The sequence below is a fragment of the Armigeres subalbatus genome, chromosome 2 (genome assembly GCF_024139115.2).
Source record: "Armigeres subalbatus isolate Guangzhou_Male chromosome 2, GZ_Asu_2, whole genome shotgun sequence".
Classification (NCBI taxonomy): Eukaryota; Metazoa; Arthropoda; class Insecta; order Diptera; family Culicidae; genus Armigeres; species Armigeres subalbatus.
The window spans coordinates 151,408,456-151,421,267 of record NC_085140.1 but is presented as its reverse complement, the minus strand read 5'-3'; the positions used below and the strand labels follow the sequence as shown (position 1 = coordinate 151,421,267).

The window sequence follows — 12,812 nt, the reverse complement described above, 5'->3', positions numbered from 1 at the left end:
AAAGATGTCAAAAAATGACTAAAATCTACTCAAATTCGTCATCAAAGAAAAGTGTAATATTGATTACTTTTCACTCAAATTGCGCAATTTTTTTTTTAATTTTTGCGATTTTACCTGATTGAATAATATTCAAATTGTGTTTAGAAAAAGAATAATCTTTGTATTTTATTTAAACAAAAAATATAAAAAAAAATTCATCTACCTACGATTGTTGAGGATTACATAAAGTACATATTCAATTTTATACTTGGTGTATTTGTCGGAGCTGTATCCATTCTTTGTTCTTCAGTCCCGTCGTCCAGCGTAAAGATCTGAGAACTCCTGGTTAAGGCTGCCTCACACCTCGGGAAAATTTTCCAGCGGATTTTGAGCCCCGTGTATTTTAAATGGGGCCGGGATTTTGATTTTCCGTGTCCAAATTCCGAAAACATCGCATATGTAAAAATGCATGGGGAAAAAATCCGCGAACCAAATTCCCGAGGTGTGAGGCTAGCTTAAGGTAACCTCACACCTCGGGAATATGGTTCGCGGATTTTTTCCCCATGTATTTTTGCATATGCGATGTTTTCGGGATTTGGGCATGGAAAATCAAAATCCCGGCCCCATTTAAAATGCACGGGGACCAAAATCCGGCGGAAAATTTTCCCGAGGTGTAAGGTAGCCTTTACGACTCCGGTTTCACGCCAGAACTCGATCACGTTGCCGTACTGGTTACTGGCGATCAGTGGTGATACGCCGGCCTCCGGAAATTGTCACAATCAATTGATTGATTATGGGAGTAGTGGCTGGTCGACCGCGGTGCTGCTGGCGTTGATTGATCTTGGGTTTCCTTCCACTATTGATTTTTTGTCGTTGATCATATTGTAGGACCAGTTTTTATCGGATTCGTTGTGCTATGTATTATTTCAGCGTAAAAATCCGGAATTGAAGAAGTTGGGATAAGAAATCGTATACTATAGCAGGTAAAGATTACACAAACTGGTCCTCAATAAACTGATTTCTATGCTCCTTTGGGCTGCAATATCAAGAGATTAAAACATGTTTAAACATTATGAGGATATTTCTAGCTTATTCTTGATACAACTTACCTTTGATATCCACGACGATCTCCGGTTAATGCCTTGGTCATTTCAGATTCATTCAAAATTGTAGGAATTTTGAAACTATTTCTTTATTTCCTCGCTTCAACGACAACTTGAAATTTTTCACTCAATTTATCTTTTCTGCATTAATTTACAATATGACTATATATTACTCAATTCATAAAATTAATTTACTCATTTTTTGACATATGACGCGAATTTACAAAATTGAGTAAAAGTTAAACATGAATTGAGTGGAATCAAATGGGCGTGTAAACAGGAAACGCATAAACATCAAGCTGTCATTTTTTGGTCGTGTCTGTGTGCGTAAGCGCAAAATTGATTTGGCTGCGTACCTATACAGAAAATCTCGTATTATCCTAATACTCCGAAATCGGCGTATTAAGATAAAATCCGGGATTAAATTTGAGTATAATACGGCTTGAAGCTTACTGAAATCGAGGATAATGCTAGATTTGCGTATTATCCTCGTTGGAGCTTACCGCCATAAATGTTCTAATAACAATTGGAAGTATAGTTACATTAGAGCACTATGTTGACGTATTATATCCACGGTGTTGATATAATATGGACAACCATCAAGAAACAATTGTTTACACTGTTGAGCCTATAGTACACTTTTATCCGGGTAAAATTTAAAAAAATACGCTAGAGCACATGCATTATAGAATCATCTCATCTGTACCGAGTATCTATGGTATCGGAAGCGCCGATTACTTTTCCACGCTGACGAAAGACGTCATAAAGTGTCACGTCAAGCTGTCAAACAGCCAGGTCTGCGTTCGAAAAAAGGCACTGTGGCGATAAGTGGAAAATATTTCCCTGTGATAATCTCTACTTTTTCAAGGAAAATCATTTTCCAATTAGTTTTTCCTTGCTTTGGTTTTGTGCCTGCTGTTATCAGCTATCATAGTTCAGTGCTTTCGTGTTTTAATTTCCGACGAATTTGAACAAAGATTTAATATAGTTCGACGTTGATTCTGGGCTGAGCAGGAATTTATCGAAAACAGGAGAGATGGCAGGGGCGCCAGGAAAAGCTGACATCGATGCAATTTTCAACAGACTTCGTTCGATACCAACTAACAAGGTAGGTGTCCGGGTGTGGAACGGATTCCCAGGTCACAACCTCAACCCGCCAATTGCATTTTGATTGTTTTTTTTTACTTCGTAGAGCTGTTTCGATTGTGGGGCAAAAAATCCCACCTGGTCATCGGTGACGTATGGAGTTTTTATTTGCATTGATTGCTCTGCAGTGCATCGGAGCTTGGGTGTGCACTTGACCTTCGTGCGGTCCAGCAATCTGGACACCAACTGGACGTGGATTCAAATTCGTCAGATGCAAGTCGGTGGCAATGCCAAGGCGGTAAGGTTTTTTTTGTTATCTCTCTTGTATAAAGTGTTTCCCAAAACATGTATCGCGACCCATTGTTCTAGTTTTTTACTGGCATTAGATCAACCACCTGCATAATGTCGATTCGCAATGTTGATTTTATTAATGCTTCGGTTGGGCTTGACATTAAAATCTAGGAAAGTATGCGGCAGGTCTTTTTTAACTTTATTGTTTATAGTTTCTGTTTTGAAAAATTTGGCTCAGGTAGAAAAGTTCCTGGTGAAAAGTTCCTAATTTTGAGAAAACCCGCGTTAGATGTCTTTCGCCATACAAATTTTTGGCGGTTAACTCATGCTGGCTATTTTGCGCATATACTATAGCGCCTGGATGGGGCAGCGGTGGGTAGAAAATCAGGCACTGTCAATAATTTATTAGAAATTACTTTTTCAAATATAGTTTTTTTTAAATAATTTTCTTGTCACTAATCTTGAATAAAATTCAGTTATGACAATCACAAATCACAAAGTTTATTTTATTGAACACAAACGTACACACAAACACAAATTGATGTTCATATTTTAAAATAACTAAAATCATAAATTCACGTTGAATGTCATTAGGACCACCAAATTTTATCTCCGATCATCAACATCCATTTTGGACATTATATTAAACATGACAGTTAGAGTATGGCGAAAATGTATTTCATTTCTGAACGTAAACTGTTGGAAAACAATATTTAGAAATCATAACTTTTAAAATGTGATAGCACTCAAGACACTTCAAACTGATTTAGGACCAATTCAATATGAGATTTATGCATGTTTAAATACAAGTTCATTACAATGCTATCCAAATAACGCTTTTCTTTAATTTTCATTTAGATGAAGAGCAATATTACCGGTTTAACTCTATAGGTAGATCAACATTTTGAAGATTTCATAAATTTGTTTTTAATGAATTCCATTCATTGGATTTTAGTCAACATTGATCAGTGGGAATTTCTTTTAGTATCTACTACTTGTAGTAGTAAATGTTGAATTAAAATGATCTTGTAGTTCTGTGTAGTTGTTTTGTGAATGGGTCGCAGCAACTTAGAATTGCGAACACCTCTGGTGCATTGTATGTAGAATTCAATAATGACGTGTACTTTTTTTTGTTACTTCATGATTATTGTAGGCTCAGTTTTTCCGTCAACATAACTGCAACACCACCGATGCACAGCAAAAATATAATTCACGTGCTGCGCAGCTCTATAAGGATAAATTGAACCATTTGGCTCAGCAGTCTCTACAGTTGCATGGAACAACGGTTTGTATCAATATTCGTTTTTTATTTCTCTTGGAAGTTTTGTTGAAGTTTGATATGTTTTAACCCAATACTGACCTGTTTGAATGATCACAACCATTTCGTTTTACGTTTGATTTGCATTCACATTTACTCGACCTTGGAAATAAATCCAGTTGCACATCGATCATCCAGCCGAGCATCATGCCGAAAGTAACAAGCAGGAGGAAGTCGACTTTTTTGCAGATTGTGTTAATTTTGAGGCTAGTACTACGTCGGACAGTCACAATAATAATCTGAAGCAACAGGAATCTGTCCAGAACGACGTAAGTATTATTTTGTCTTGTTGAATTGATTGTTGCTAAGCCCTTAAAACTAATGAGAATTATGTAGCTGAATTTCTGCTATGTTAACATCTATTTTCATCATTCTAGATCCCAAAACTTGCTTCTCTGAGCAATGCGACATCCGATAGCGCGGGGAATTTGCAGGGGCCTAGTGTTGATTTTCTGAATTCCACAGTCCCCGTGGAACCACCCAGGTCAACAATCGGAGTCAGAAAAATTCAGCCTAAAAAGGCAGGCCTTGGTGGAAAGAAAGGTGGCCTCGGAGCAACACGTGTCAAAACAAACTTCGCCGAAATCGAAGAAAAAGCGAATCTGGCGGACAAACTGAAGATGACCCCAGCAGCTCAAGAGAAACCGGTCAGTGAAGAGGATCAAGCACAGGCACTTGCAAGTGTTCGCCTGGCCTATCAGGACCTTTCGATCAAGCAACACAAGGAAGAAGAAAAGCTCAAGGCTATCGATCCTAACAAGGCTAAACAGATAGAACGTCTCGGCATGGGGATAGGTTCCCGAAGCGGAGTGTCACACTCAGCCATTGCGGACATGAAAACTCTAACGCAGGATTCAAGCAGCAAGGTGCAAGGGTCTTCGTTATCGAAGGCATTCGATACTAACAATGATTTTTTCGATGATTATGCAACGTCGATGTATGGTAGCAGCGGCAGCAACAGTAACAAGAATTCGACATCTATGAAAGACTACAGTGATGCCACGTTGATGGGATTCGAGACTATTGAGCCTTTCGATACCAAGCATAACATTCAGACTATGTTTTCGCCAGCTTCCAGTGCGAAAAATATGAGCATTAGCGGTAAGTATCGTGTGGGATTGATGAATGTGCTAAATATAAGAACAACCCCATATGGCATAATGCAGTTTGGGATAAGGAGTCAAATGTCTAAGGGCAATTTTGCTTAATGTGTTAGGTACCTTAAGGTTATTTGGTACAACGACTGATTGACATGATGTACACAACAACAAAAAAGCGTATCATCGTTACTTGTCATACATGTCATATGCGTCTATTTCTACAGTTTAGCCTTTTGGAGGCATCGATTTGTTTGTGAAATTTAATAACCTATCTACTATGTACACTAATATTTACAATAAAAATTTGATAACCTAGATTTTAACTAGCGAAAGCGCTTCTTCGGACCTAAGCGCTTCTTGGTCCGAGTGCAAGCAACGGACCCTAAACTTTTCTTTACACTCACCAAAGCGTTCATGTAAGGTTTTTCTTCCGGCCAGACGGTGGACCTCGGATGTTCTTGTCCTGGGAGGTGTGTTGAGGATCATCCTCAGGAATTTGTTTTGGACCCGTTTGGGGCCCGAGGATACTGCCGTGGGGAACGCCTGCGACGATGTTGTGCGCATTGAACTCGCTCCGCTGATAGAGACTCGGAATATCATTGCCGACAGGTTATTGTTGATGATTTTCACCAGGTAGCTGGGAAGATTGAAGTGTTGCAGTTTGTACACCAGGCCATCATGCCATATATTGTCAAATGGACATCGAGTAAGGCCATGGCGGATGTTTTTGAGACAAACTTGTTCCATCTGATCACGTTGGTAACTCGAGTCAGTTGATGTACAGTTTACCGACCGCGTCGTAAACCAAACTGTTCCTCGAGAAAGATGTTGAGATTTTCGGCAGACTCAAGTAACCGGTGATGAATAGCTTTTTCGAATAGCTTGGATAATCCTGAGAGAAGGCTGATGGAAGGATTCTTCCTCCCCCAAAAGTTATCGTCTTTTGGGGGAGGAAGTATCCTTCCCAGGCTTCCGGATGGGGATGACTTTCGCTGACTTCCAGGACGATAGGAAGTAGCTGAGCCGGAGACACTGATTAAAGATCAGCGAGAGGTGCTCAAAGAACGGAGCACTCATGTGTTTGAGCTCGAGATTCAGGATGCTGTCGAAGCCTGGGGCCTTCATCTTCTTCGATGATTTGATATAGGCCGTCAATTCGCCAGCTGAGATCTCCAACTCCTCCGAGAAGTCGTTGGGAATCAAATGGATGTTAATAGCATGCTTGTCGGCTGCTTCGTGTGGACTGACGATGTTCTGCCCAAGATTGTGTGAGCTGACGAAGTAACGACCTATTTCAGCGACCTTCTCTGCAGGAGTTATCAAGCGATCCTTAGAGCCATTATTGTCTAGTGGGATTAAAGGTGGAATGGGCCGAGACTTGGATTTTAGTATTTTGGTCATTTTCCAGAACGGCGTAGCATAATCTGGGAGAGTGCGGATCTTATTCGAGAAGTCATTATTTTTGAGGTCCACCATTCTGGGCTTGATAATTTTTGTGATTCGATTGCAGCGTGCCTTACGCTCAGGCAGTCCAGTACGCTGAATCTGCCTGCGAGTGACATTCCGCAATCGAATCAAATCTTTGGTGAGTGTATCGATCTTTAAGGAGTTGCTTACCTGCCGAGCCGTCGGGATATGCTGCTCTCTGGCCACCGAGATTGCCTCTTCGATGGCGCACAGCTGGCGGTCGATACCTTCCGGCGTCTCCGGACGCACCTCGTAATCGACGGAGTTGTCGACGCACTGCTGGAATCGCTGCCAGTTCACTCGATGGTAGTTTCGCCGTAACAGCTGGTGCCGATTGGCCGAGGAGTCTACTTCCGCCACCACCGGATAGTGATCCGAACTAAGCTCCTGGTGGACAACCGGCTGCGAGACGTGATCATTTATGTTCGATATGTATATGTCGAGGGTTGCGTGGATATCGGACCGACTCAGCCGAGTGGGGGAATCCGGGCTCAAGATCGTGTAGTGGCCTTCCTCCATATCGTTGCTCCAGATGGTGCCGTTCCGATTGCCGCGACTGTTGCCCCAGGCTTGATGTTTGGCATTCAAGTCGCCGGCAATGATATACTGGCCTTGCCTCCGCGTCAGCTTGACGATGTCCTTCCGAAGAACAGCCGGCTTTGGCTTGCGTTGGACAGTACGGCCGCGATGAGCGCGATCGTTCCGACCGAAGTGGTGATTTCGACACCGATGGCCTCGATGACACTGAGCTGGAAGCTTGGAAGCAGACGACAGTTGATGTTGTAGCGAAGAGCGATGGCCACACCGCCTCCCCTGGTCGGCCGGTCGAGTCGTACGATGCGGAAGTCCGGGATGTTGACGTTCACCTCCGGTTTTAGGTGCGTTTCGGTGATGAACGCCACGTCTATTTCCTTCTCCTCAAGGAAATCCTTCAGTTCAATTATTTTGCTCTTGAGCGAGCAAGCGTTCCAGTTGACCAGGCCCACCCTAGCAGCCATTTCCAATGATGGACATGCCAAGAGTGAAGACCTGGTCGAAGCGGGTTTTGCAGCTGCGCAGCCGAGTGGCGAGCTGCGCGAAGATCGGCATCAGTTGCTCCGGAGTGTACAGCGGGGCAGATTCTTCCGGTGGGACGGCTTCGTTCTCCGACTGCCGACGGAACCCAGGAGGAAGGAGCGGGGGCCATTCGCTTATGGATGGTGCCGACGATACTGGAGCTTGGACCGATGCAGCTACCATTGCCAGTCGCTTGTGCGGCTGTAGCGGTGGGAGTATTGGAATCACACGACGGGGAGCCGGGATGGCTGGAATGTTCACCTCGTTGATTACAGGAACGGTTCTTCTTCGGAATGGTCTTGGTGGAAGCCTTCTTCCGGATTTCCAGGAACTCGGCTCGCTTTGGGCAGCCCTTTGTGGTGGCCCGATGTTTGTCGCCACAGTTGGCGCACTTGGGATCGGCCACCTCCATTTTGTCGCACTCGTCAGTCGGATGGGGTTCGCCACGCTTGTTGCAGCGCGGCTTCATGCGGCAGTTCCTGGTGCCGTGCCCGAAATTGAAGCAGTTGGTGCATTGCGTGACATCGCGGTGCATTGGCCGTTATCGCTCCCAGTCAGCGACGGTGTAATTTATAACGCCAACCAGCTTCAGGTCCTTCCAGGTAGTGGAGCTGTGCTCCAGATGGATCAGGTAAAGCTGGTCGCGATATCTCTTCACCTTGTCGTGACGAGCGATCTTGTGCACGGCCACTGGCTTCAGTCCGCAACTTTCAAGCTCTGCTTGGAGCTCTTCCTCCTTCATGTCGTGAAGTCCTCGCAGTAAAGCCTGGAGCGGCTTCGTGCCGGGGTGGTCGTGAGTGTAGTATTCATACTTGTGAACCTCGAGGAACTCTACGACGGATTGATGATGGTCCTTGTTTGCCGGCATCACTTTCACCCTCTCGCTGCAGAGCCGAAAAGTACATTTCAGCCCCTTAGCGATCAGCTGGCGAATTTTTGGGCGTAAATCCGGTGGATCGCCTTTCACAAACACGGGCGGCACTTCTCCTTCCGCTCCGGTTGCACCTGCGGCAGCTGCGATTGCTGCTTCTTCCTCTTTTTCGGCGGATTGCCGGCGTCATCAAGCGGCAACGGCGAGAACACGTTGCTCTGCAAAATCTGCTTGGAGGGGTTACCCGTGCCTCCAAGAGCAGTGCGCTTAGGCACTTGTCCAGCGACCGAATCGGCCACCGAGTCTCCCATGACGGGTCCGGGATAAAATAACGCCAACGCGACGAAGCGAAAACGTAAACATCGAGCGAACGAGAAAAAACACTCGGAAAAAAAGCGCGAGCAAAAAACACGTCCGTACGTGCTGCTGTCTCGGCGTTGACATGCTGATGCTCAAAGTAATTTTCTTATCCGTACCATTGTGTTAGCTTTATGGTATACTAATGCAAAAATGATAACTTAGCCTAGAAACCTCGTAGTTAATAACTGTGGAAGTGCTGAATGAACACTGCGAGGCAGCAATGCCCCAGTGGGGAATTTAATGCCAATAAGAAGAAAAAGATAGGAAAGTAGACGATGCCTTCTTCAATAGTAGTCTTATTTGTCTTCTTTGTCCTAGGACGAGAATCGAACCCACACTCCACAGCACGCAAATGCGCTTAGACGACTGACGCCCCTTACCGCACGGCCGTGAAGCGTATTTGTCCTTTTTTGTCTTATTTGTCTTTTTTTGGTTTAGGGGTCGTTCAACAATGATGTCACAGGGGGGAGGGGGTCTAAGATTTTGTGACACTGCCTATACTACGTATACAAAAAAGCGTGACAGAGGGGGGAGGGGGGTCTAGAAATCTCAAAAAGTAGTGGACGTCATATTTGAATCGTCCCTTATTTGTCTTTGCTCAGAATAAGGCAAAAGAATAGATGACCTATTCTTAAAAATAATGCATTTGTCCGGAATAAGGCAAAAGAGTAAACGACACCTTATTTAAACAACAGAGTAATGACTCCTTTTTGCCTTTTTCGTACCGAAAGGCTATCATTTCACTCCAAAATCGAACTTTTTGTAGAAGTCCATGATGTTATATACTTATCGACTCAGCTCGTCGAACTAAACAAATGTCTGTCAGTCCGTGTGTATGTGTGTGTGTACACGAAAACCTAAAAACATTGGGGCTTATTGAATGAAATTTATCACGGGTTGTAGCCCCTCCGAATCAGTTCATTATCGTAACAGCTACCGAAAATCGTCTCTCACGGTATGCTGCCTATCGAGCGTGTACAGACATGATAAGTGAGTGATTCTCTCTTTCTCCTTTGGATTCAAACCCTGGCTACGGTGATGTTCCTTTTAAACAGCTTCCCAAAGATTTCCTATTCCACATCTCGATATTTCCATGAGTCGATAATCCCTTCAATATCGACTCATGGATGTTTGACTGTAAAAACATCACTTAATCAATTCGCGAAGCAAATTCTGCTCTTCCCTTCTATGGGAAATCCCATTGCAATTTGTCAGAGTTTGAGTGAAACATGGCCGCCATCTCCTCCTCTCTTTTTTTTTCTATTACGTTTATTTAAAGGCTCACTCGCCGTAACCACCTTTACAGAGCCAACATCTTGATTACCAATTTCTGGTATAACCCGTCCCGCTTTTATTTTTCTTCAATAATATTCTTTCTTTGCGTGCAACATAAACAACCCTGTCGTTGTGTTCCGTGCTTGAGGAACACTGATCACCGCAAACTTTTTTGGATTCATTTTCTTCCTTCCTTTTTGAACGCCGTCGCTTGTGTGTAACCTCAGTGTAGTCGGCAGATGAGCTCGATGTGTGTTCGTCTATGTCAGTCCATTCGTCTTCCTTCTCTTGTCGTCGTTCTTCAACAATAGATTCGTTCGGCGGCGATAATGTTTGTAGTTCATTGTTCACGGGAGGAGATCTCCTCCTCTCTGTTGCTCTACTGTAAAAACCCATAAAGAACTGTCATTGTTTGTGTGAAGAATTTTGCTTCGACTTCGCGAATAAAGTTACGCATTTGACCGGAATAAAAAAGCAGATTTTTTTGCCACATTTGTAGAACCAACAAAGCCCTTAAATCAAGACAAAATTTTCAAAACGACTTATCTGCTTTTGTAAATAAATATTCAAACGACGATTTGACGAATCTGATAGCTCTCACACGCAAACCAGCACCATCAACAGGTAGCGGAAACGTGGTTTGCGTGGGAGAGCTATCAGATTCGTCAAATCGTTGTTTGAATCCTTGTTTACAAAAGCAGATAAGTCGTTTTGAAAATTTTGTCTTGAAATATGATGTGCTTATTCCAGGCATAGAGCAACATTTATTTATATGTAAGCACTGTGGAAAGATCTGCTTCGCACCTTTGCATCGTCTCTGGTCTAAATATTTTTTTTAATAGGACGAGATATGGACGGTGGTGCAAATCTCTTTGGTGGAACATTCTTCTTTAACTGTTTTGTTAATTAGTTATTATTGTAGTTACCATACTAGTTTTAAATCATCATTAGGATTACGAACAATCTGTTGATGTACACCATAAATAAACAAATAAACTTCTCCTAAGACAAACTTATTTATAATGATTACCAAATCGACAACAAATCCATTTAATGATCGTTACGGTTCATTCTGTTTTAGATCAACCGACATACAGCCGAAACGCCAGCAAGAAACCACCGAACAGCGCAAGCAACGACTTCGAGTCCACCGATGTGGCGCAGAAGAAGTTCGGCACAGCAAAGGGCATCTCGTCGCAGCAGTTTTTCGGTGATGAAACGTCCACGTATGAGCGATCTGCAAATTTGGCCAAGTTCCAGGGGTCCAATAGTATTTCCTCGTCTGATTACTTCGGTCACGGAAGCCCCAGTGGTAGCGGAGGTAGGATGCGATTCTGTTACCGCGAAACTCCCATTTATCAATTAACCCGTATGCTTTTCCATTATTATAGGTCGAGGGGCAAACTTGCAATACAACGGACCAGACTTGGATGACGTCAAAGAGAGCGTTCGGCAAAGTGTGACCAAGGTTGCGGGACGGTTAAGCTCATTAGCGAACGATGTGATGTCGTCAATTCAAGACAAATATGGCTATTAGAATAAAGTATATAGCAAGGTATTTAGAATTTTACGAAATCTGTTTTCCATAGTTTATTGTCTTAAAATGGAGGATAATATCAAATTTAAAATCTTTATTTTTACACAATGCACTTTGAATTATTTAGTTAAAATATTTTACTATCTTCCATTAAGTTTCGTTCAAATCTTGGTTTTATTTTTTTGTCTTTGAATTAATTTATAATAGATATAATTTTGATGTAATCTTTGTACAGGTCAATTTATGTATTGTTGCAGCAACTTGAATGTAAAGCTCGTTTTTGCGAAAACAATTGCCTGCTACTTGTAAGATTCCATGTATAATGCTTAAACAGAAGTACCATAGAAAGCCTTCAGTCTTCATATAACATTCTTCTAGAAATTACCTGACCGATAGAAAAAAAAAACTACAATCATGAAAAACCGTTGTTTGAAATACATAATTGTTCCACAGATTATTCTATTGATATTTTACCATAAAAATAATACAAATCGAAATTTATATAGAAACCTTGATCACACTTGTAAATTTCTAAAAGGGCAGTATAACTAGACACTTGTTGAATACACGTATGTTAGCGAAAACTCGGAAATAGTGAATGTATAACGGTTTAACCAGTATAAAAGGGTGACATTCAATTCTGAAGAATATAAACAAATCGGTCTTATAAAAAAACTTTGCGATTGCGACAAAACGTACTCTGTATGTAAATTATAATCTATACAAAAGGAAATAAAGTATATTATTCTTAGGTAAACAATCTGTTTTTATATAAAAAAGACTGAAATTTTCTGTGCGCCACATACTGAAAACAACACAGCATCAGATCTGAACTGTTTAAATACAGAGATATACCTAGCTACGACAGCGCCGGTGGTTGAGTGGTAAGTGTGGCTTTATCTCACCATCAATGGACCTATTTAAAACCTACGAAAAATGTTACAGGCTCTCAATGAGCTTGTGGTCTTCATTGTCGACTAATACTACCTTCGTTACAACTAGGGTGAACCATCTTTATCTCTTCTTCTCTTCTTCTCTATATTCTTCTTCTTCTATATTCTCTCTTTTGAGCCCTTCAAATAAAATACTGTTGAAGATATGTGTTTTTTTTTCATTTTTGAAACATATTTGGCTTAGAATAGTGTATGAAATCAAGGAACTGACGTTGCAGTATCATATTAATTATAAAAATAATGTTCTTTGGTCAGATAAATCTTATATACCGTCGTCGGGGGTGACAATGGGTCAAATGGGGGTGAGAATGGGTCACTGTTTCAAGTACTTACACTCTGAAAAATCTTCACGTCATATTTACCTGAAAACAAATGTGGTTCTCATCCACTCTACTTTTCACGTAACAGTGACCTGA

General features: G+C 42.1%; 1 protein-coding gene across 1 annotated transcript; it reads left to right on the top strand.

Annotated features, from left to right (window-relative positions):
- The first annotated feature begins 1,847 nt into the window (after positions 1–1,847).
- Positions 1,848–12,203, top strand: LOC134211022 (ADP-ribosylation factor GTPase-activating protein 2). Its single transcript, XM_062687547.1, has 7 exons — positions 1,848–2,190; positions 2,275–2,466; positions 3,613–3,744; positions 3,897–4,046; positions 4,155–4,878; positions 10,988–11,227; positions 11,298–12,203. Exons 1-7 carry the CDS (start codon positions 2,119–2,121, stop codon positions 11,441–11,443), a joined length of 1,656 nt encoding a protein of 551 aa, XP_062543531.1. The 5' UTR covers positions 1,848–2,118; the 3' UTR covers positions 11,444–12,203.
- The last annotated feature ends 609 nt before the right edge of the window (positions 12,204–12,812 follow it).